This window comes from Hirundo rustica, chromosome 27 (assembly GCF_015227805.2).
Source record: "Hirundo rustica isolate bHirRus1 chromosome 27, bHirRus1.pri.v3, whole genome shotgun sequence".
NCBI lineage: Eukaryota > Metazoa > Chordata > Aves > Passeriformes > Hirundinidae > Hirundo > Hirundo rustica.
In genome coordinates this window covers 974,267-997,086 of record NC_053476.1, presented here as the reverse complement: position 1 = coordinate 997,086, position 22,820 = coordinate 974,267, and the positions used below count along the sequence as shown (strand labels likewise).

The 22,820-nt window shown below is 46.3% G+C and overlaps 1 protein-coding gene across 10 annotated transcripts in view; it reads left to right on the top strand.

Annotated features, from left to right (window-relative positions):
• GPATCH8 (G-patch domain containing 8) overlaps positions 1–22,820 on the top strand; it is a 55,692-nt gene that overhangs the window by 20,206 nt on the left and 12,666 nt on the right. For 4 of the 10 annotated variants that reach the window (XM_040087495.2, XM_040087497.2, XM_040087496.2 and 1 more), the window contains 6 exons: positions 981–998; positions 3,084–3,156; positions 14,928–14,995; positions 15,420–15,506; positions 19,640–19,783; positions 21,947–21,983. In XM_040087495.2, coding sequence (XP_039943429.1) covers positions 14,969–14,995; positions 15,420–15,506; positions 19,640–19,783; positions 21,947–21,983 — 295 coding nt within the window. In that variant the 5' untranslated portion in view covers positions 981–998; positions 3,084–3,156; positions 14,928–14,968. Of the gene's footprint in view, positions 1–980; positions 999–3,083; positions 3,157–12,680; positions 12,795–12,901; positions 12,947–14,927; positions 14,996–15,419; positions 15,507–19,639; positions 19,784–21,946; positions 21,984–22,820 lie in introns of all 10 variants that reach the window. The other 6 variants (XM_040087499.2, XM_040087500.2, XM_040087498.2 and 3 more) reach the window with 5 other exon arrangements.

Sequence of the window (22,820 nt, the reverse complement as noted above, 5' to 3'; positions counted from 1 at the left end):
CCTCTGCTGAGAAATGAGGGGTGTCCTCCTAGGGCTGTGGTGTTTCTCTGGGTCACTGCAGCTCTTCTGTAGGAAAACTGCTGCAGTGTGAGGATAGTCTGTTCAAAAGGAATGACAGCTCTTGACATGGGCAGGAAGCTTGCTGTGAAAAGCCCCATCTCTTCTATATGAAAGTAGCTGTACTTCTACAGAACTTTCACTTAAAAATGCACTTAAAAAAAATGCTGTCAGCTGTTGCAACATTTGTTGTCCCATGTCACATTTTGGTCCCAGTGTACCTGGTTACTCCCTAGACTCTGCAGACAGGCTCTCATGTGGGATCAAGCAAGCCTGGCCTTCCATAATTTAATTTTTTAGGGCAGCATTTGCACTGAAGAGCAGTTCTGTCAGTCTGCCTCCATCAGAGGTCTGGGTTAGCCATTGAAAATGGAGGGAGGAGCTGAACATGGCCAGAAAGGAGCAAAGTGATGGCCAGGTCCCAATTCAAAAGCTAATTTTAAATTATTAGCGTTGTTCTTCCTATTCAGTGCAACAGAAGATGCTCCATTTCAGTTGAGTGGGATCTAAAATTAGGGAGCAGTTCCACCACATAAACAAACAAATGGAAAAGTTTGTGGGGAGACAACTCCTTCCTGGGAACTGAGACAGGGCAGCATTCAGGCATAATTCCAATTTATGTCAAACAATTCGGGACCATCCTCTTGAGTGGGTCTGTAAAAGTGGTGCTAATGTGTATAACCTTTCTAAATTTTCTTTTTCCCTTTAACATTTGTTTCCCCTTCACTGTCAGTCACAACACACCGCTCTTGAATCTCCCAGCTGGTCTTGACTTGTTGAATTTATTTTATGCTTTCACTCTTCTTTAATAAATACATTACTTGCAAGCAGTGAATTGAAAACAAAGCAAAAGAAAAAAAAAACTACCATTAGTGATTGGACAGTTTCTTACTTTGTGTTACATTTAACTGTTCTTTTGACAGCCCAGTTTTTAAAGCCAGGTTCGTATGGAAATGCTTTCACTCCACTTGCACTGCTTTTGGAATAGCGTTCTGCTTCATCTGTCTTTATTTTAGTGCATTCATAACACACACAGTCAGCACAATGTCTCATCTCCACTTGGCCAAGACTGCAAAGTACTCCTTGTCCTTTGAATTTTTTTTTTTATTATTTTTTTTCTTTTTGTTTTCCCTTTCTTTTTTTCTTTTTGGAAAACGCAGCCATTTTTGTCAGCGGCGGCTTTTAGATTCAATGATCCTTTGTCAGGGTAGGGCAATTAGTGCCTTACCCCAAACACATCCCAAGCTGCAGCCCCTCTGTGCCAGGATGGGGCACTCTGTGGCCATTGGGCTTGGTGTTCCTGCAGGTAAGTTCTCCTCTCTTCCCAACAGCCAGCCTTCTCCATGGTGCTTGTGGTGGGGATCCATCCTTGGTTGGTTTGGTTTTGGTTTTTTTGGTCATTTAATCTTTTATCTCCAGAAGTTTCCTTATGTCTCCTGGTTTATTTTTTTTTTTTCCATGTAGCCCTAATTACGTCCTGGGGCAGAGTTGGTAGTGTGGGAAAAAATGTACATTATTCCTTGGGAGATACAGGAATAGAGAATGTCTGACGTTACAAAAAATCCAAAAATTGCACTTGATAACATCTTTTTGAGGAAAAAGGTATCCATGCAGCCAATATCTTTGGGAAGGTTGTGCCTTTTAAGCTGATTCACCAAAGCTGTGTGAACCCTGTGGTCATTTTCTTCACTGTGGAGTGACAAAACATACTCTGGTTTCTGTAGATGACTGTTATTTAATTAAAGAAACCTGCAGCATATAGATATATTTATTTTTTAGGATTCCATGTACCACTCAGTATAACATCCTGTTTATAATTCAGGATATTTCTGTGATACCTCTGGTTGTGGTTTGCCTAATGATAATTAATAATCAGCAAGTTCATATCTGATTTTGATTTTTATTTTTTTGTGATTAGAAGGTGAACATGGCCCCAGCAAGAGTCCTACTCTGAGGAGCTGGTCACTGCTTGTAACTGGGTGAACTGGTCACTGAGGGCGAGCTGGCAGATTGAGATGGTTCGAGGGTGCTGTGAGTGCTCTGCTCTTTGTCTGGGGGCAGAAACCTTGCATAAAACACAACAATTTCCACACTGAGCCCTGCTCAGCCCCATTGCCAAAAGCTGACACTTAATTGCTGCGTCAGTACTTTTCCAGTTATTCCAAAATAGCTTTTTTTTTTCCTTTTTCTTTTTTTCTTTTTTTTTTTAGGAAGATGAGACATTATGCTTATTGTTTCCCCTACATGCACTAATGGTTCCTTGCTGTTAACTTATTGCTAGGCCTGTTTCATTCTAACATCTTAGTATTTTTGTTAGTTTACATGTGAAATGCATCACCCAGTCTGTGCTTGAGCTCATTTTATTTAATTGATTTTTTTTTTTTTTTTTTTGGTTTTACTAACCTCACTGTTTTTTCAGTTTAATATTGGCTGCATGCTAGTTTATATATATATATATACATATATTAAAAAAACCCAATCAAGTCTAGCCTGGATTTTGCTCTGATTGTGTTTTGGTTTCTAGTGGTGGGGCAGTCTTGCACTTACAACTTACTCAGTATTGTAAAAAGCCTGACACACAAACAAAATGACTAAACACATTGTAGATTTTCTTTTCAAAAAAAAAAAATCTTAAGTGGTGCTGTCTAGGTGATGGATATGATTGTATAAATAGCTTGATTTTATGCTTTTTACTGTCAATTTTTATTGGTACACTTTATTTCCTCCCACATTGCTTTTATTTTTATTATTTTTTAATTTCTTTTAAACGTGATGCACAAAAGTTGCCCAGCACACCATCAGAAAGTGGCCGTCCCCAATACCCATCCCCCTGGAAAAATTCTAGCCAGCAATTTTTGACATTTGTCTTCCCTTTCTTGGGCATATATTGCCTTTTCAGTAGCATTTTTTTGCATGCATATATATGTAGAAAAATCTCTTGCTCATCACATGTTTAAATGTCAGCGGGAAGGGAAGAATATATTATTGGAATATTTTTGGTTTGTTTTCTCTGTTCTGTCTGTCAGGATAATATTGGACACCGCTTACTCCAGAAACATGGGTGGAAGCTGGGCCAGGGATTGGGAAAGTCACTGCAGGGTAAGTCCAGTCCCTTGTGTCTGAAACCTTCAACTCCAGCCTCGGTCTTTAACAAAGTTATTTCTGCTTTTTGTTCCTAGACTAGATTTTCTTTCCATTGTTAATATATCCAAACGAATGCACTGTTGAGTTTCGTATTTGGCAGTTTGCAAGTGGAGGCTGCTGCCTCACTTGTTGGTACAGGTTAGAGCTCTGTGTGTGGTGGACGTGTGAGAGTCAATGTGGAGGGAGGAAAATTCACTTTCCACACTGACAGGGAGCGGTGCAGCTTCCAACTGCGCTGATGTTTTGGTGTTAAAAGAATTAAAGATCGGAGGTGGTTCCCATGATGTGTCAGTGCTCACCGGGGTCAGAAGCCTTTAGAAAGCCCACTGAAGATGGAAGGTGGTGGCAGACGTTCTCTGGATGGGAGAGGCTCGCTCCTGGTTTCTCCACAGGACTGTCACAGGTTGGACTTACACCTGTTCCCAGCAGTTTATCAGGGATTAGCAAATCTCACTGGGACACCAAAGTGCTGGTTTAACCAGCACACACCAGACCTTGCTGTCTTGAACTGAAATTCTTCCTGTGACGCTAAACCCCATTTCGGTAGAAACCTGTGGGAGGGTTTGAAGCTCAGGTGTGCCCTGAGCCCCTCGATAACTCACTCATGTTCCCATGTCCGTAGTCTGAAGACCTGGGAGCTTGTGGAATGCATCTTCCATGAGTGAGCGTGTTAGAGATGGGGTTATCTGTGCTGTGGAGGACTGTGCAGAGGTAACAAGTTCTCCAAACTCTGGGAATGCTTACTAATCTCGGACTAAAGCTCTCTGACTTCTCAGGCAGGACTGCCTTGCTGGTTAATGCTTCTGGCTTCCTCTAACATGGTTTCATTGGAGTTCTCTGGGTGATGCATGGTGCTCTCCAGTCCTCTCATGTCCCTGCTGGGCAAGACCTCAGGTGGGGTTGTAGCTGTCACCTCTAGGCCTTTCCTTTGGCATGTGGGGTGTGCATCACGGGATGGAACTTCGTGTGGTCTCTCTTTTGAATGCCCTCTATTGCTCTGGGTGTCACCAGTATGGAAACACAGAGACTTGAAAGAAGGAAAAGCCTTGTCCCAGCCCTGGGTGGATCCCAAGGCACAGCCCAAGGGCCCTGCAGGCTCAGATGTGATGGAGTGAACATGGACTGTGGGACTTGGGCAGGGGGCAGTGATGTCACCATGTCTCATGGGCTGAGCAGGAATTTGCACTTTAAGCTTGTCCAGATTTAGATGTTCCCACTGTGCCTCTCGCTGTGCTGGAGCTGTTCTGCATCTCTCACATGTCACTGGAGCTCTGCTGATTGGGACTGTGTGGAAGTTACAGGCAAATTGTGGGTGTGGGCTCTGAGGGTTTTCCTGTGCCTCCTGCATGGTCCCAGGAACACAGGAGAGAAAATAACCCACCCAGTTTAACCCAGTTCAGTGCTGAAGCCTTCCTAATGTAGGCTTTGGAACACTTGCAGGAATTTCAGCCCTTTAGGCAGTCCACCTGCCAGCCAACTTCTCCAGAGGTCTGGGCAGGCAGAGGGTGTGGAAGGGAGGCTGCTGCTGCTCCACCTTTTCTCTTCTCAGTTCTCAGGGGACAGAGCCTGTGCCTGTTGCCTGTGGCATTGGTGATGATTGTGTTGGGAGTGTTTAATGCATTATCCAGTGACCTTTCTGCATGAATCTTAGATTGGCCCAAAAATCCAAATATAAAATGTCAGGAAGGAAGCATCTGCATCCAAGTTTAATCTTATTCTAGGAGTTTGAAGAGTGAAGTCATTTGATTTGCAATGAGAAGAGAGGAGCAGGACAGAAGTTCTTCCCCTCTTCTGCACTCCGTTGTTCAGGAAAGACTAGGACATCTAAAGAGATGTAGGTGTGTTCCTGTTAAACTCTTCTTGCTTGACCCTGCTCGAGCCTAAAATCTTACACACCTATGATGAGGAGATGCAGCAGAAGCAGAACCCCTTCAAGCAGCCCTGAGCTGTGGCTGTGGTGTCTGACCTCCTGCAGAAGATCCTTATATCAAACTCTCAGAAATGTTGGGTTGCATGTACAGAACTGATACCGCATTCAGCTACTTTCTGTGCACTTCAGCTTAAAAGGAAGTGGATGAGTTCAGTGTGCTGAGTTTTGTGATGTTGCTTTTAATTCTAGCTGTTCATCTGAGCTGGGGCTCCCTCTTTTGTTCTGTTGAATCCCAAAGTAATGCTGTGTTACATCTGCCAGGCAAAAATGTTTCTTGTAGTTTCATGGTGGTGTTCAGCAAGAACCTCACACTGCAGGACTTGACCCTGTGATGGGTTCCTTCATCCTGACTACCCACTGGGGGATGGAATCCCGTGGTGAGAGTGCTGAGCTGTCCCTTGACCTGCAACAGCCTAAAATCTGCACTTGCCAATAGCTGGTGGTAAAAATCTGCTGGTACAGGGTGGCTCATTCTCAGGAAAATTCCAGAGGTGGAGGCATTTTGTACCCCTTGGGGCAGCTGCCTTGTGGTGTAAATCATGTTACTGAGAAGAGCTGAGCCCTTGGGTAGAGAAGCACAGAGCCCATGGCCTGAGTGGCTGTCACCAGCTGTGTTCTGGCTGAAAAATCTGCATCTTTCACTGAATTTGGCGTTTGTGCTGAGTGGAGCATCAGGGACAGTGCTGTCGATTCTGACCATGCCAGTGCTGGAATCCTGGTTCACACATACTCATAAGGAATTCAGCAGACTCATCCTTCAGCTCATCTCTTTCCCTGATGTTTTTCATCATTTTTCCTCACAAACAACTTGTGTTATATTTGGAAATGGTGCTTCAGCTTGCTAACAGCCGGTGAATATGAAAAAGCAGGAGAGGGGGTTGACAGGGATCTTTTTTTTTTAAATTTGGAAAATATGGCTTAGGGAGCCACTTTTCCATAGAGATATGTGATGGTTGGACTCTGACAAGTGAGAAAATGGTGATTTTGATCTTTGGGGGAACGCCTGTAGTTGATAATCCAGAATTTTGTAGTCTCCTGAAAAAAATGAAACTAGCAAAAGATTGGCTAAAAGCATTGCATGACCTTCGTGTGAAGCCCTGTGCTAAATGAGCCCAAGGATTGTGAATAAATCAGGAGTTACGTAAGTCAGGAGGGGAATGAGAGGGCTGAGGGAAATCTGAATTCAACCACACTCTAATGATTTCTCTTGGAATGAGTATTTCCCATCAAGTTAAAGTAGTGTTATGAAAAGCCAGGAGACTGACGTGCAGAAGTGGGATAATTTGGATTGTACATTTGAAAATATTTTTATAAGCTCTTTGCCTTTTCACTGTCAATTTTTTTTAACAAGTCTTGTTTGAAAAAAAAAAATAATTGCATTGAAAACTTCTGGATTTTTTTTTTTTTTTCTTTTGGACTTGTGTGTTTAATATGAATTAATAGTACTCTGGAGGTACATCTGCAAGACTAAAACCAGTAGTTTAAAATCATTTAATTAGACCAGGGTAAACTAGTTATCCTGCTGCTTCCTGGGTCATAGCAGGGCCTGAGGAGGGTGGGCAGCTCTGCTGGGAAGGTTTGGAGAGGGCAGGAGGAACGTTTGATGTTTACTGGCCTAACTCCCCCCCAGAGAGGGGACTGTGAGGAAGGATTGACCAGCTCTGGTGGACAGGTCCAGCTCATCCTTAGCCAGTCTGGGTAACAACTGTAAGTATTCAACACAGATTTGCCTCTCTAGAGTTCTCTTTTGTAAACATTCTTGCCTGATTACAGCCTCCACCCTTTAAAAACAGCCCCACCACCTGTGTAGAAGCAGTTACAAGTTCCCTTAAACCACAAACTGTGTCCTGAATGATTAATTTGATACGTTTAAAGGCATTGATTTACTGCACACTCCCACAACATTCCCAAGACCAAGATTATCTTGATCTTTTGTAGTATCTCTGAGAGGTGTATCCCAATGTAGTACTTTGCTATGGCAACAGAAATCTCAGGATTTGTCATGGCAGAGCTGCTCCTCAGTGTCTCAGTTGTGACTCGAGCAGCTCAGGTAAGGTGGGGCTCAGTGTAGCTCCTGTGTTTGCTCCTCAAGGGCTGAGGCAGCTCATTCAGTGCTTGGCTATTGGCATGAAATGCTCAGAGTGAAACCAAAAGGGGTTTCAAGGAAGGTGGCTGGCTGCTGGTCTGTACTGGGACTTGGATTATCTCCAGTACTCAGGAAATAGAAGATGCAGGTTGTTCTGTTTAGGGCAGGGATGTCCCTTTTGGGGCAGGTCCCTGCAGTGGCCGGAACTTGCTCTGTAGCCTTTGGTCCTGAAGAAATGCCTTCTGTCCCCTGCTTCCTCTGCCTATTTAGTAATAACTTCCTTCATGTTTGCTTGTGTTTTTAGCCAAGTTTTGGCATAATTTCAGTGTAACTGTTCTGGAAGGGCTGCTTCCATCTCCCTGGGGAGCAGCTCTGCTGATGTAACGCTGTGAGGAGAGGGCAGGGCTGTGCCTGTGTCTCAGGAGCTCTTGGCAGTGCCATGAGGAGCTGGGATCCCTTCCTGCATCCTTGTTCCCTTCCACCCAGGCTGAAAGCAATAAACCTGCACAGACTGTCACGGCAGTGCTGTTCCTGTTGACCAAGGTGTGCCCCACACTGATCATATAAATCATCCTGGTGATACAGGGAGCAACACTTTTAATAAAAAGTGCTTTGGGTTTATTTATCCTTTCGTGAGTACATCCAGCTAGGTAGCAAAGTCAGGTATAGCTAATTTGTTAGCAAACTCTAAAATCCATTTCCTCCATTAAGCTGTATTTTTGTAGCATTGTTTTCAATTAAAAGAAAAAGCACAAGTGGAATTGTGCTCTGACTTGCAGATTCTGTGAGGATAAATATAGTCAGCATTTCCCCCCTCAGCATCACTTTGGTGTAGTTCTTCTTTGGCACATTCCTCCCCAAATCTGTTCAGAAAAAGGAAAACATTCCCTCTTGGTCCAAGGGCTGAGCAGGGTGGAGGAGCAGAAGCGTCTGACAAGTGCTGGAAGCTGCTCAGAGCTGCAGGTGAAGCCATGATCCCGCAGCTCAGGCAGGAAATATCCTCTCCTGGCAGCCCTGGGGTGATCCCTGGCTGTGGGATGGAGCCGGATCCGAGTCCCTGTGCCAAGGCGGTGCCAGGTGGCTGAGGGCGCTGCCTTTGCTGGATGTTCCTCAGCTGCGGGGAGCTTTGACCACTCGAGCAACTGAGATCAGTCACAAATGTGATCACTTGGCAGCTGCAGCTTGGAGAAATGAGCTCTGGGTTTGAATTCCAAGGTCTTGAATCCTGGTGCTGTCACCCGCTCGCCAAATGGCTTCAGCTCAGATATTAATGTGTTTTCCATTTGTTGGCTCCTGTGATCTTGTGGAGGCAGACGGTGGATGTGTCAGGCCTGTGAACATTGAACAATGAGCATCTGAGGGACTGAGGGGTATCAGATTTCTTTCTGGGTTTCAGAGCTTTGTAATAAATACAGGAAAACATAGGCGAGGCAGATAAAAATGCTTAACAGTGCCTTTATTCATTAGGTATGGGTTGGTTTGGTTGATTCTTACCCAAGAAATAGCTGTGATTACTCTCTTCTCTTCTTCTGTCTTCGCATGTCCTCACAGGAACCTCAATCCTGGCATGGAGGAACATTTCCATACTTTTGTTAGCAACACAAATCACGCCAGTAGTTTTAAGAGTGATGCTTTCATGTGAACTTAGCTTGAGAAACCTGGCTGCTGTGGCTGCTGTCATCATACTCATCTTCACTGGTGTGTTAAAACCCAGAAAATCACAGACTGAGCGGGAGGCTTGCTCAGTGTCCTGTGGGGGGAAGCAGCTGCCCCTTCGTTTGCTTTTGGAGGTGCAAGATCCTTCCCTTGATTACGGGTGGTGAGTTTGTGTTGCTTGGGTAGGTGTAGGCAGTGAAATCTTCACCTGGCTTGGGATGAGGCCTTGTGGCCCTTTGTGCTGGTGCAATGGAAGAGCAGTTTTAATAAATTGGGAGAGTGGAGTGTGGGGAAGGGAGCGGCCGTGGCCATGCACAGCCTGCCTCGTTCCTCAGTGCAGCCCTGAGTCAGACCAGACCCTTGAGCCCTGTCCACCTACCAAGATGAACACAGATAGCAGCTCTTACCTTGAACTCCTGTCCTACATCAACCAGGAATTGTGTTCTTGCTCCAACACCTTCTGTGTTGCTCTTTAATCCATTGCTCAGCATTTGGGGTAGGGAGTTTTTTTGACCCAGACTCTGCAATGTTCCTTCCCCTGCAGAAGTCCAGGGAGCTCACTCAGCTTGGTGCCTCAATGTCAAGCCTCAGCTCGGCTTTCTGCACCCTTGGTTTTGTGTGTCTGTGAAGTTTTGAGCTCCCATTGGAAGTTTTCCATGTGATTGGGGTGTTTACAACTTGACTTTCTCTTGTCATTTCTCCCCTGCTTAGTAAGGATTAAATTCACAGGGCAGTTTCCGTGTTGTTGAAAAACACTTTCTCCTCTCTGGAACTTTGTTTGAATCTCTTGATTGTTTTGACCCCTTCCAGAAATCTGACATAAACAGGATGAGCTCACAAATCTAATTCCCAAAGGGGACCGAGATTAAAGCTTGCCCTTGTTTGTTCATTTGCTTCTTGCAGCAGTTGGAATGAGTTTGATATCGTGGTGTCATTTTTAGCTAGTGAGGAGCACCCCAGGCTTCTGCACCAGTGAAAACGAGTGGATTTTCTCCCTTTTCTCCTTTTGATGTAATCATTGAGGAGTCTGAATTTTCAACAGGACAGCTCTTGGTTTCTCATAGACTCTTAGGTAGCCCAGTGCTGCCAAGGCCACCACTAACCCCTGCCCCAGGTGCCACATCTACACAGCTTTTAAATCCCTCCAGGGATGGGGACTCCACCACTGCCCTGGGCTGGAAAACCTCTCCCATGAAGAAATTTCCCCAGTATCCAACCTAAACTTTCCCTGGCACAATTTGAGGCTGTTCCCTCTTGTCCTGTCCCTTGTTCCCTGGAAGCAGACCCCAGCCCTGCCATGCTGTATTGAAACAATCCCAGGAGTGCTGAGTGTTGCAAAGTCCTCGTCTTTGAAAATGCAACTCATTCATGAGCACAGGGACTCCTCCCTATCTCCATCTTCCCAAACAGTGCAGCTGAAGGTGAGCTCTGTCCCTGTGGATCTGTTCCTGCAGGTGCTGGTTGCTGACCCCAGGCACCTGTTTCCCTTCCAGAGCCTGCAGTGGGATTTGTACTGACTGAACAAACCAACCCTGATATCCACCAGAGCAGCCCAGTGCTGTGCTCATGCTGCACTGCACACAGCTGAGTGAGAGTCCCTTTCCAGGAGCAGCTAAAAGCCCCTGGAGGGTTGGGTCTTACTGTGCGTTTCAGTTGCAGCATAAAGATAATAACAAATAAGGAGAAATCCTCTGTGTCCAACAAGATCAGATGCTGTTGTCTGTGTCCTCTGGAGATGCTGAGTTTATGAAATTCTCCTCCAGTGACAAGTGTGATATCAATCAGTCCTCTAGGACTGGATCCTACAAAGCTTCTACCAGGGGGAATTTCTATGGGGGGAATCTTCTATGAAGATGTCAACAAAACAAGTAGGATTATGGTTGTGTTACTTTTGTGGTGCTTACACACTGTGCATAAGGGACACACTGAAAGAGATTGGATTGAATTATGTTAACGTAGAATTTTTGGGGTACTTTTTTTTTTTTTCATTCTGTTATATCTGAATGTCTCTTTAACAGAGAAATTTACCAGTTGGGCTAGGACAAGGAGTGGATGTTATAAATTAAAAAAGGGATCAATTTACATTAGATATTGCGAGGAAACACTTTTCCCTGTGAGAGTGGTGGGGCCCTGGCACAGGGTGCTTGGAGCAGCTGTGGCTGCCCCATCCCTGGAAGCGTCCAAATAACGGGGGCTTGGAGCAACCAGGGTTAGTGGAAGGTGTCCCAGTTCCGTGGAGGAACTGGTTTTTAAGTTCCCTCCCAACCCAGACTATTCTGGGATTTTGTTGCCACGATGCTGTTTTTGGAGGGAGGAGTTCCTCTGAATTTGCAAATCTGATGAAAACTGTTTTCTGTTTTGGCTTGTTAGAAACAGGATAAAATGGGCTGGTGTTGACAACGTTGGTGTTTCCAGGCAGGCTCAGATGGCAGCTCCAGCTGGGATATTCCCATTCCAGAGAGCAGAGCAGCATCCACGCCGTGTCCAGAGCCAGAGCATGGCCCTGAACCCACAGTCCTCCATGTGCACCGTGACCTGTGTCTGATACCAAAGCCCTGAAGCCTTAGGATGGATTTCCCCAAGATTTATTAATTTATAGCACTGGGGGAGGGCGGGGGGAGTGTTTGCTCATATTCAATAACTTTATGCAGTTCAAAAGGAGGGAATCTGGAGAAGCCTGCCTGCCCACGTGCTCCCTTCCCCCAGCCACTGCAGGGCTCTGGGAAGGGGTGCCTGTCAGGGTTTGTTTGGGTCTGAGCAATTTTTCACAAGCTGGGAGAAAGGTTTTCCCATTTCTCGGGGAGAGGAAAGCAAAACAAGTACAGCCGATCAGTTTGGGAATCTCATTTCATTTCTGAGTCCGGGAAATCATTACTAACCTAATTTACTTGGAGATTGGGTTTTCTAAGGTGTGACTCTTGTGTGAGCTGTTTATTTTTTCCATCCTGCTGGAGGTGCCTGCTCTATCCTCTCCACGAGATTTTCTGTGTGTGGAAGTGTTTTGCTCTCGCTTTGGGGTCTGTGCAGTCACCAGCCTGTGAAGGAGTTTGTGACCTGCCTCAAAAAGAAAATAAATGTTGTGGGATGCAGGGGGCTGGGACAAGGACACAGCAGGATTTACCCTGGGAATTAGCTGTCCATGTGGCACTGCTTGCAGCCCTGCTGAGTGGCAGGAAGTGTGGGAATTCCAGGCCTTGGAAGCTTACATTCCCTTCAAAGCATGCTGGTGTACAGGAAAGGCTCAGCCGGGACCCCAGACCTGGGAGGCTCATTTACCTGCTGGGAAAGATCCCGTTGTCACGGCCAGCAGTAGGATAAACTTCCCTCGAGGAAGTTCCCTCAAAGGAGAAGTAATGACTTGGAGAGTCCCATTTCCCCCTTTGGCTGCTCCTCATGTCCCACCTGGCAGCCAGCGGGTGAGGGGTGGCCCTGTCCCTGTCCCTTCACTGGCCCTGGCCCTGTCCCTTCACTGTCGTGGCTTTCCTTGGACACGGAGCGGGGCCAACCCAGTGCCCAGCAGCACGTCCTGCTGCCCCAGCTGGCTCTGAGGGGATCCTTATGGGGGTGGCACTGCTGCCATAGCTGTGTTACGCGCCTGGACACGTCAGTTGTCACTTGGATGTCACACATGAGGTTCTATCTGTAATGAAATAATTGATGGTTCAGTTTAGAACAAAGGCATCACTTTTCGCATGGGATATTCTCCTCTTAGCTGTAAGCAGAGCTGCTTTTGGCCCAGAGTATTTGTTGCTTCCTTGAGATCCTGATTTGTTTCCTTTTTAAATTGCCTGCTTACCTGTTCCTCAGTGCCTCCTCGGAGGGGGGCTGTCACCTGGAGCTCTCCCAAGACCCAGCAGGAGCCAGAGCTGCTCCAGTGGCTCCCTGGTTCTGCAAGGCAGAGCACGGTCGTGGGGTGGAGGGGTGAGCAAGAAGCCTCCTGTTATTTTTTTAACCCATCCTCCCTGCCAAACGGCCTATTTTCTGCCCCTAATGGTTTCTGCCTAACAAATGGTGTTTCTTTTTTACAGCGTTATGATCCTGGACTTGTTGTGGTGATGGTAAACTTAGCAGTGGTAATTTTTTATTTTCAGACTGAATTACTCCTTTTGTCATCAGTGCACCAATGTTAGGCTTACTTTCTCTGTTGTAGCCATCATCCTTCTGCTTGGTCTTTCATTTTCCTTTCCTTTCCTTTCTTTATGCACACTTGTCTGATCCTTGTTCATTAAAGGGTATTGCTAAGAAGGGATGTTTCTGTTTGTGTTAGAACTGCCAAAATCAGTTTAAACATAAATTTTTAATACTGTCCAAACTTGATTTCCCTCCCCCCCCCAACACGATGGGCACTAGCACTTGCTACTGCAATTTCCAAATAGATTTTGAATTAAAAAGAACCAACCCAAAAAACTTTGACTGCCTTAGAAGGCAAAAGTACTGATACATTGTTTGTATACAGGGGTTTACCAGGGCAATGAGGCTGCATCAAAAGATCTCAATTGCTGGAGAAATGAAACAAAAATGAAACAAAAATACCCAAAACCAAACCAAAACAAAAAGAAAAAAGCTTGAAAAAATTTTGAATGAAAATTTGTTGGCACTTGGTGCCAGCCATTCCATTTGGTTTCACCGCTTACCAGTAAATCCCTGGCTGAGACGTTATGAAAGTGATATTGCACCTAGGAAGTCATTTTTATAACCTGTCTTTAATTTGGTCCTTTTGCTAAAAATTGCAGTCACTGCTTACTGTATTATACCATTGGGCATAAGAGAAACCTTGTCAAAGATGAGCCTTAAATATCCAAAGCATTTCAGGTTAATGTGATCACTGCTTTTGGACCTTCTGGATACCTGCCTGTCAAATTCCCAGGCATATCAACGAAACTGTAAAGCAATTAATTAAATGGATTTATTTCTGAGTAAAACCACATGTCTGTAGTTTAAGGTTCAAAGCCCCTCTGGGGCTGTGGTTTTGGCAGGAATTATGGCTGATGCTGGCAAAGAATTCACACCTATCCAGGTTTTCTGAGGCAGTTTTAAAGGCTTTAACCTTTTGCACGTGTGGATGGCAGTGAAATATTTCGGCATGACTCCAAGCTGTTGATCTTTTAGCCCAAAGGTATAATACCTGTGTATGTGTGTATAACAAAAGAGTTGTTTACACCAAACGAGCAATAATAAGGGAAGTAAACATTCTGTTTTTTCACTCAAGGTTTGCACTGGAGAAGGTAAGTACTTTGTCAGTGGGTTACATCACAACCACCAGTGCCAGTTGTGATGTAAAAATCAAAATCATAATAATTAAAAAAAAAAAAAAAAAAAAAGCTGTGGTAGTAAAGTGCTTGTCTGCCCCATTTTGCTTTGTTTGGCTGGTTATGAGTGGATTAAAGATATGTTTAAAAAAAAAAAATAAATCTCCAGCATAGTTTGATTAGTTCAAAGTCAATTTTCTTCGCAACCAGTCCTTTTCACAGCTTACAGGTGACACAGCGGGGCCAGAGCATCGCTCCAGGGCTGGGGGAGCAGGGACCGACCCCTGGCCTAGGCTGGGTGGTTGGGGTGGGGGAAGTTTGGCCTTTGTGCCATCCATCTCCTCAGCATTCCTTGCTCCTGGGGAGGGCAAAAGCTGGTGGGAGGGAGGCTTCCACATCCTTTACAGGGAAGTTCTCATCGATTACTTGTGAGCTGCAACAGTGAAATGTGATTAGCAGCTTCTTCATTCCTATGGGGAGATGAGGAGCCTGATGTGGAAACCTTGAGGAGAAGGCTCAAGTCCTGTTATCAGCCCTGCCCCAGGGCTTGTCATGGGGGAACATTAACCACGAGAAGCTTTTACATGAGCAGTTAATGTTCAGAAAATGCATTTATCATCCTGGGTGCCGCTGGGAGCTGGGCACAGGGTTGGCTGTAAGCTGTGAGAATGGCTCGTGTTTGGTTCACTGTAGCTTTCTGGTCTCTGCACTCCAAGGCAAGATCTCTAACCACCCAAACCCAATGTGTACAGTGAGCTGTGGTGCTGGGCTGCTGCTGACCCTTCTCTGTGTGTTCCTCTTCCAGGGAGGACGGATCCCATCCCTATTGTCGTCAAGTATGATGTCATGGGCATGGGCCGGATGGAGATGGAGGTGAGCTCCCCTCACCCCTGCGGGGCTTCTGGGGAGTGGGTGGGAAAGACATGGAAAAGTGAGAGTTTGTGCATCCAGGGTAAAGAACAACTTGCTTTTAAATCAGCGCAGTAAGAGAGCATTTGTCTGCAAAATGCATCCTCTGTTTATCCCTGTGAGCCTGAGTTCTGGGATCTGGATGCTCCCCAAAATCCCTGGGCTTTGAGATCTCCCCTCCCCAAAGCTGCCGTGGGCCTCCCAGGGCCCTCCACATCAGGGGGATTAATGACCCATTTTCCACTTGGGGTGACAAAACAGGGAGAGCAAAGTACAACTTGCATAGATTCTGTTTCAGTTAAAGTTGTTAAGTTGTGCTTTCTGGTTGATTTGATGGTGCAGTGTGTTTATGGGCCAAATTGCATCTCCTCTCTTTTTTTTCAAACAGCTTGACTACGCCGAGGATGCCACGGAGCGGAGGCGAGTGCTGGAGGTGGAGAAGGAAGACACCGAGGAGCTGAGGCAGAAGTACAAGGTACAGAGAGAGGGGCATCAACGTCACAGTGTCCGTGGGCTGCTTGGGAAAAGATCTCTTCTAATGGGGCAGAGTTCTCCTTGTTCTGCCGCAGTGATGGTGGTAGAAATTCACTGCTCTTGGGTTTGGTCATTCTGGAGATGATTTAACACACTGGTTATTCACTTCCTGGCATCAGCCTTCCTGGTTGTTTAGCTGCTGAAGAGTCCCCGGACAGCAGCGGGGCTTTCTCTGTTCTGGAAGGAACAGTCCTGGGCTGAGCAGTGCATTTCCTTCCCTACACCAGGGGCTGCCAGATTTTTCGAGTGGGCCTGCTGTGTCAGGACAAAACCTGCAGGTGGTAGAGGGGCAGTTACCAGCTGGGAGGGCAGGAGCTCCTGTGTTGGACTGAGTGAGGAGTGAGCAGTACATTAGGATGTTACTGCATAAATCCTGCTTGCTTTGGACAGGCAGGACATGGCTCCAGCTTGGAGAAATGGATGGGCTGGAGCTCTTTGGAAGAATTGTTCAGGCAGCATTATGAAAAAGGACAAATTCTGTATTTCTACGGGATTTCCAAAACCTGCGGGGTTATTTTGTAAGCCAAGGGCTGATAAAAATGAGCTGTGGTGCTGGGACTGAGCGTGACGTGCAGGAGCATTCTTGGATTAGCTGTGACTGGGTTCTCTGTGGAGACGTGCTCTCTGCTCATCCTTTAATCCACTCGTCCGCTTCCCAGCCCCTGCAGTCCATCAGCTCTTAGGAAAGCCTGCTTGTTCAATTGTCTGGAGATCCGGGGAGTACCAGGGTTGAGGAAGAGCCCAAGACCTCCAAATGAAGTGTCAGTCTTGCATAAATTTTAATTATTTGAGAAATAATGGGAAAGTAGTTTCAATGCCATTAAAATTAAACATAACCTCAGCAAATCTAAAATTCCATTTCCCCAGCTGAACAGTTAATTCTTCAGGCAGTTTGTTCAGCTATGAAAATTTATAGCCTCCTCTCCTCTTTTTATTTTTTTTTCCTTGAGGCCTTGACTCGGTTGGTACGTGAACTGCAGGTGTTTGGGTACCCCGAGGGGCTGTGGGCTCCCCATCCCTGGGAAGGTTGGATGGGGCTTGGAGCAACCTGCTCTCGTGGGAGGTGTCCCTGCCCATGGTAGGGAGTGGGGCTGGGGAAGCTTTAAGGTCCCTCCCAAGCAAAACCATTTTGTGAACCTGGAGTTCTTGGGGTTTACAATTATGTTTCCAAACACAGCCCAACCTGTGTTGCTCTGAGACACTTTTCTTTTCCTGCCCTCATCCAGCATGGGTTTTTCTCAGGAGCTCTGGAGTAGTAGCAGTCTCTCCCAGCTCCAGTGGGTTTTTATTAGCTCAGTTCATCCTTAGCCCCTTGCATTTTGGTATTAATCTGTGAAAAATCTCTGCAGCCGTTACTTTTTGCTGCTCCACAGGAGTCCATTATGTAACTGCTGATGGCGGTGCATCCTGATCAGCCATTCAGGGAGCCTCAGAGGAATTTCAGATAACTCTGCAGCCAAGAAATGGTTTTTAATTCCCTTCTTTTGTATGATTCTGATCACTCAAATGGCTGGGTTTCATTGTTTAGCCACAGGATGCTTGCTCAAAAAAACCTACACATGGCACAGGAAGCTTGTCTGGGATTCAGAGGAGCTTTAAACGTCCGTGTTCTGTGGAGCTCACGCTGCTCTGTTTTCCTTTCTTGTCTTCCTGGGGACCTGCTTCAGGCTCAAAACTCCAGATTTGTTGATTTTTTTTTTTTAATATTTTCTTCTTCTTAACAAGGTCATCTGGTAACAGATGGAAGCAGGAAGTTGCTTCCTTTTTTATGTAGAAGTGAACAGTGTTTTAAGTTGAAAACAATCCCAAACATGAACACTAAAGTTTTTTTGATATATATTTGCTCTCCTGGGGTGTTGGAATTTTCTATATAAATTTTCTATCATAAAACCTGCTTGGTAATGTTATTTTAATGCCATTTTGATGTGGTAACTAGGAGATAAACCATATTGCCTTAAACAAGATCTGAAATTCAAAGGAGAAACCTTTTGAAGTTTCCTGTCTTAAGTGTTTGCTGCCTCCTCTTGCTGAGGAAGGAAGCTTCCCATAGGAAGTTTGTATTAAAGGTGGAAAAAAAGATCCTTAAGTGCTTTTTCTCTAATGTTAGGCTATTTTCTTATTCAATTTCTCTTTATTCTGGTTGAAATGCCTATGGTCAATGGTTATATAGGGGGTGCTGCAGTGAGTACAGTGAGCTTTGTGACGCAGCATTTGTAGCTGATTTTGAGTAAAAGCTTCCACCTCCTCAGGGTAAACCTCCCCCAGAGAGCTCGTGAGCAGTGGTGATGTTTTATTAATTCTGCTGGTGGGGCTGTAATTGATACAGCCTGGCAAGAGGGTACAGCTGCTTGGCCCTGAGGTTCCTGTGTCCCAACATCAGGTGGGTCTTGGAGCCCTCCAGATGTGCAGCAGCCCTGGGGACAGCACAGGCTCCCTCCACACCTGGATTTCCAGCTGATGCAGACTGGGATTTCCCCAGTCCCAGAGCTCAGTGCCTATTCAAAACTTATAGCAAAAGAGGGAAGGATGTGGCTGTTGCCAGATGAGACACCTCATCTCTGCCTGCAGGTTTGGTTTTCCACGTGTGCAAATGTTCAGTTGTAGAAGGGAAAAGACCCTCTCAGCACTCCAAGGCTGTCTCCCTCCCCTGCCTCTGCCCACTGCCTGTGGGCCCTGTGCTGAGCCCAGCTTGAGGGACAGTTCTGCTCCTGGGAATATTTCACTGGAGTGGATTGGGCTCAGCAGGCTCTGAAGGGTAATTCCCAGCTGCAGCATGTTCCTCCTGCCTGAATTCAGGCAGCCAAACCAAGATCAAGTCCTTATAGCACTCAAAATGGAGCAGTGTCAGTTTTAGAGCTGTAAGGTTCTGTTCCAAAGGCAGGGATCCTCCTAGGTTTGATGCCAGTGCGTCTCTGGGTTAGCTCGAGGCTTTGAACTTCTCCTTGGAGCACAGATGATCCAGGAGGCTCCCATGAGGCAGAGCTGCCTTCCCCCATCAGCACTGCAGGCCTTGTTTTAAGCAGTCTCCTTTTAGTGGTACTTCTGCTATGACCAGGAGATGTTAAGTCCATGTGGGTTCCTTCCAACACAGAATATTCTGTGATTCTGGGTAACAAATGGAGCCAAGGTCCGTAGCATTGTGAAGTTCTGGAATCCCACCTTGGAATTTGCAAAGGCTGCTCAGCTTAGTAAGCTGGGTTCAGTAAGGCCAAGTGCTGGGACCCACATTTGGGTCACAGCAACCCCATGGGATGTTCCAGGTGGGGGCAAAGTGACTGGAAAACTGGGCAGGACCTGGAGGTGCTGGTCAGCAGCAGCTGGACGCGAGCCCAGGTGTGCCAAGGTGGGCAAGAGGCCAGTGGTGCCTGGGCTGTCCCAGGTGGGGTGGCAGCAGGAGCAGGGCAGTGACTGTCCCCTGAGCTGGCACTGCTGGGTGCTGTGCCCAGTTCTGGGCACCTCATGACAAGAAGGACACTGAGGGGCTGGAGTGTGCCCAGAGATGGGAATGGAGCTGGGGATGGGCTGGAGCCCCAGGAGGGGCTGAGGGAGCTGGGAAAGGCAGTGGAGCCCCAGGAGAGGCTGAGGGAGCTGGGAAGGGGCTGAGCCTGGAGAAAAGGAGCTCAGTGGGCCCTTGTGTCTCTGCACAGCTCCTGACAGGAGGGGACAGCCGGGGGGGTCGGGCTCTGCTCCCAGGAACAGAGACAGGAGGAGAGGGAACGGCCTCAGCCTGGGCCAGGGGAGGCTCAGGGTGGACACCAGCAGGAATTTCACCATGGAAAGGGGGCTCAGGCACTGGTAGGGGCTGCCCAGGGAGGTTTGGAGTGCCCATCCCTGGAGGTGCCCAAGGAAGGCCTGGAGGTGGCACTCAGTGCTCTGGGCTGGGGCACAGATCAGGCACAGGTTGGACCCAGTGATCTTGGAGGTGTTTTCCAGCCTCAGTCATTCTGTAATAAATATAATCAATGTACACTAAGTTTTTATTAAGCACTATTTTTCCTTAAAGGACTAACCCATCATCTTCCAGCCCGTTCTACAGGACACTTAACAGAAGCATTTTTTTGTTATTTTTTTCAGGATTACGTTGATAAAGAAAAGGCCATTGCCAAGGCTTTGGAAGACCTCAGAGCAAACTTCTACTGTGAACTCTGTGACAAGCAGTATCAGAAGCACCAAGAGTTTGACAACCACATCAACTCTTACGACCACGCTCACAAGCAGGTAACCAATTGTAGACAGCACAGTTCATCAGTTTGATCTTCATTGTGGTGGTCTTGTTTGTGGTTAATACTTGGAGTTTCCCTGGTGTCTCTGTTTTCCTTACTGCTCCAGGAATAGATGTTTTATGTCGCTTGGTAAGACTTTTATGCCCATCATTCATTTAAGAGCACAAATCAACAAAAGAAGCCCAAGCCCCACTGCATGGTTGGCATCAAGGAGCCCCAGTTCTGAAAGACCTACGGGCAGGAATGTGCTGGTGTTAAACTGAGGAGAGTACGTGGAGGTGGATGGCTCCCAGCTTGCTTTTAGCATTAGTACAGCTCTGGGGAGTGATCACTGCCCACATGTGAGCGCTTTACTACCTGAGTCTGTGTTCTGTGGAGTTACTGAAAACAGACTAGGAAATAATGGGCTGTGTCAAATGAATCCTAAGAAAGGAGCACTTCCCAAATTCTGTAATTCTCAGGAGAAGATGGGTTCAGAGTCTCTGTGGAGCTGGCTTTTTTCCCAGGGTAGGGATGTGCTGTAGTGTCTTCATGCTGCACAGTAAGTAATGGAAGTTCTTGTGTTAGCCTGATCTGTTTGACCATTTGAACTGCTAAATGAGATGTAACTGCACAGCAGGTAGCAGTGTTGGGCTCCTCCAGGGCTGGAAGGGCTCAGAGGAGGAGTTTGATGTTCCTAGTGATAAATTCTAACGACACAAACATCAGAATGCTGGTAACTCGAGGAGGATATGCTGTAGAGCTGCAAAATGCCAGTGAAAACAGCTGAAAAACAAGAATGTGGCTTTAGAGTATGATTTGTGTGTGTGTATTAAGCGTAGGATATGACAGAGAATCTGTTTTCGGCTAAGGGAGTCTTGACAGGAATTCTTACGGCAGGGCTGTTGGGCTCTGTAAAGAAGTGTGGTTTGGTAAAATCAAGAGCAGAATGTCATTTATTCCCTCGGTTATTGGGCAAAGGGGTGTTTTTGGCTGAGCTCAGTTGTGACACCTGAGAGCAGAGAACTTCCTTGGAAGGTTCAGTTTGGCTGAAACCTGAGTGCAATGACCTGCATTTAGCTGGGAGGTGGCAGAACCTGTTTGTGTCACATTCTTGGTGTGCTGCTGCTGTGGGATTCCATGAACTGCTCCAACCCTCGGTGACTTTTGGGGCACTGACGTGAGCCTGGCCAGGCTCAGAGCTCTTCCAGCAGCTGGAGATGCTGTGGAGGAGGAAACCGACCTGTGGAAAGCAATAAAAAGAGTCATCAGCAGGAGTGACCTGAAAGAAAAATGTCTTGTGCACCCACAGGGTGGGGTCATCTCATCAGGAGAAAGAATTTGGAGGTTGCTTGGTACTGCTGATTATGCTGAGAGGAATTATGTTCTTGGATAATTCCATTCATTGCAGTTGCTTTGGGCAGGCTTTGGAGAAAATGAGCCTCCAAACTCTGGCTGCATCACCCAGCATTAATTTCTAGTTACAGAGGGATTTAAACAAAGAAGCAATCATGCTTTGCTTAGGGAAAAAATTGCTTGTCCAGCTTTGTCGGGCTGAAATGTGTGTGACCCCACTGGATCAGCATTCAGGGAGTGAACTGGAAACCCCCGAGACAGAATTTGCATAAGTAACATTATCTCACTGCTCTGCTCCCTCCTGCTCCAGGGACGCTCATCTCCAGCAGTCCAGTCTGAATTTTAAAACAGGTTTTTTTTAAAAAAAAAAAAAAAAAAAAGCACAGCTTTTGATATGTTGCATGTTGATGTTTTATAGTTTGTCTCTTTGGACAAGAAGGCAAGGTTGCAGAAAGGTGAGCCTAAAGTTTTTGAGGAAAAATATGAACTTTTCCTAAAAGTAGGCCAGCAGTTGGCTTTCTTGGAAAGAAAGGCCATTACAGTATCTTAGTTACAGCAACCCAGCTTGGCATACATCATCTGCAAGTTTTTGTTGTCTCAGTGGTAATTTTTGAGGCAACAGAGCTCATTTTTGCCTTTTTCTTGGCTCAGTTTCCACAGCATTTTTGCTTTTAAGTATTTTTAGTTCCACATTCCCCTGACGTTGAAGTGTTTGGTTATCCCTCTGTGGCTCAGCAAGCATTAGGCTGTCCCTGTAAATAGATGTTCCATCCTCAGATCCCTTTCCACTCCCGAGATATAAAGACACTGTCTTGTATTCCAGGAAGGAACTCGGGATTATTGCCCAACAGGGATGATAGGTAAGTGTATTGATCCCAACCGGATGAATTTTGGACCCACCAAAATTGTGTCTACACCAAACAACTAAAGGGGAGGTTCATTCTCTTGATTTCCTGCCTGTCCTGGTTTCATAGACCATTTGGCTGCATCTGAATCAACCTCAACACCGAGTCTCTCCAAAAGGCAGCATTTCCTTACCTGGGCAAAGATCCTAGCGTTTATTCTCCCAAACCGTTGGCACGTTTTAGCCGTTGTGTTGGAGGTGTGCAGTGTTGTTCTGGAGCTGGTTTTAATTAGACTGATACTTGAGAAGAGAAGTGCAGCTGTTTTAAGGACCAGTCACTCTCTGGTCAGCACGTGGCCTGTCCCTCTCAGGGGACTGAAAGCAGCTGGAGTGGGTGCAGGTGGCCCTGCAGGGGGGACAATAAGCTCAGTTCTCTCACACACCCTTCAGTGAGCAACTGGAAAAGGCTGCATCTCATAATTTCTTGTACAGCTGCTGATGTCTTTAATGGTGGGGTTTTTAGCTGTAGATTTTGATCTCGAAGGCCTGGTAGGTTATGAAGGGCCCCCACTCCTGATGGCGCCCAGCCCTGACAGTCAACAGAGTGATAATTAACCATAATCAAAAGACAGAAAGTGGCAAGCGTAGAAAGAAAAGTTCTGCAGCTAAGAAGGAACGTGGGTGGTGAAGATGGACCCCGTGTATATCCCTGGAAGTGTTCAGGGCTAGGTTGGACAGGACTTGGGGCAACCTGGGATAGTGCAGGGTGTCCCTGCCCATGGCAGGGCTGGAGCAAGGTAATCTTTAGGATCTTTTCTAAGCCAAACCAGTCTGATTCTGCAGGTTTTGTTCT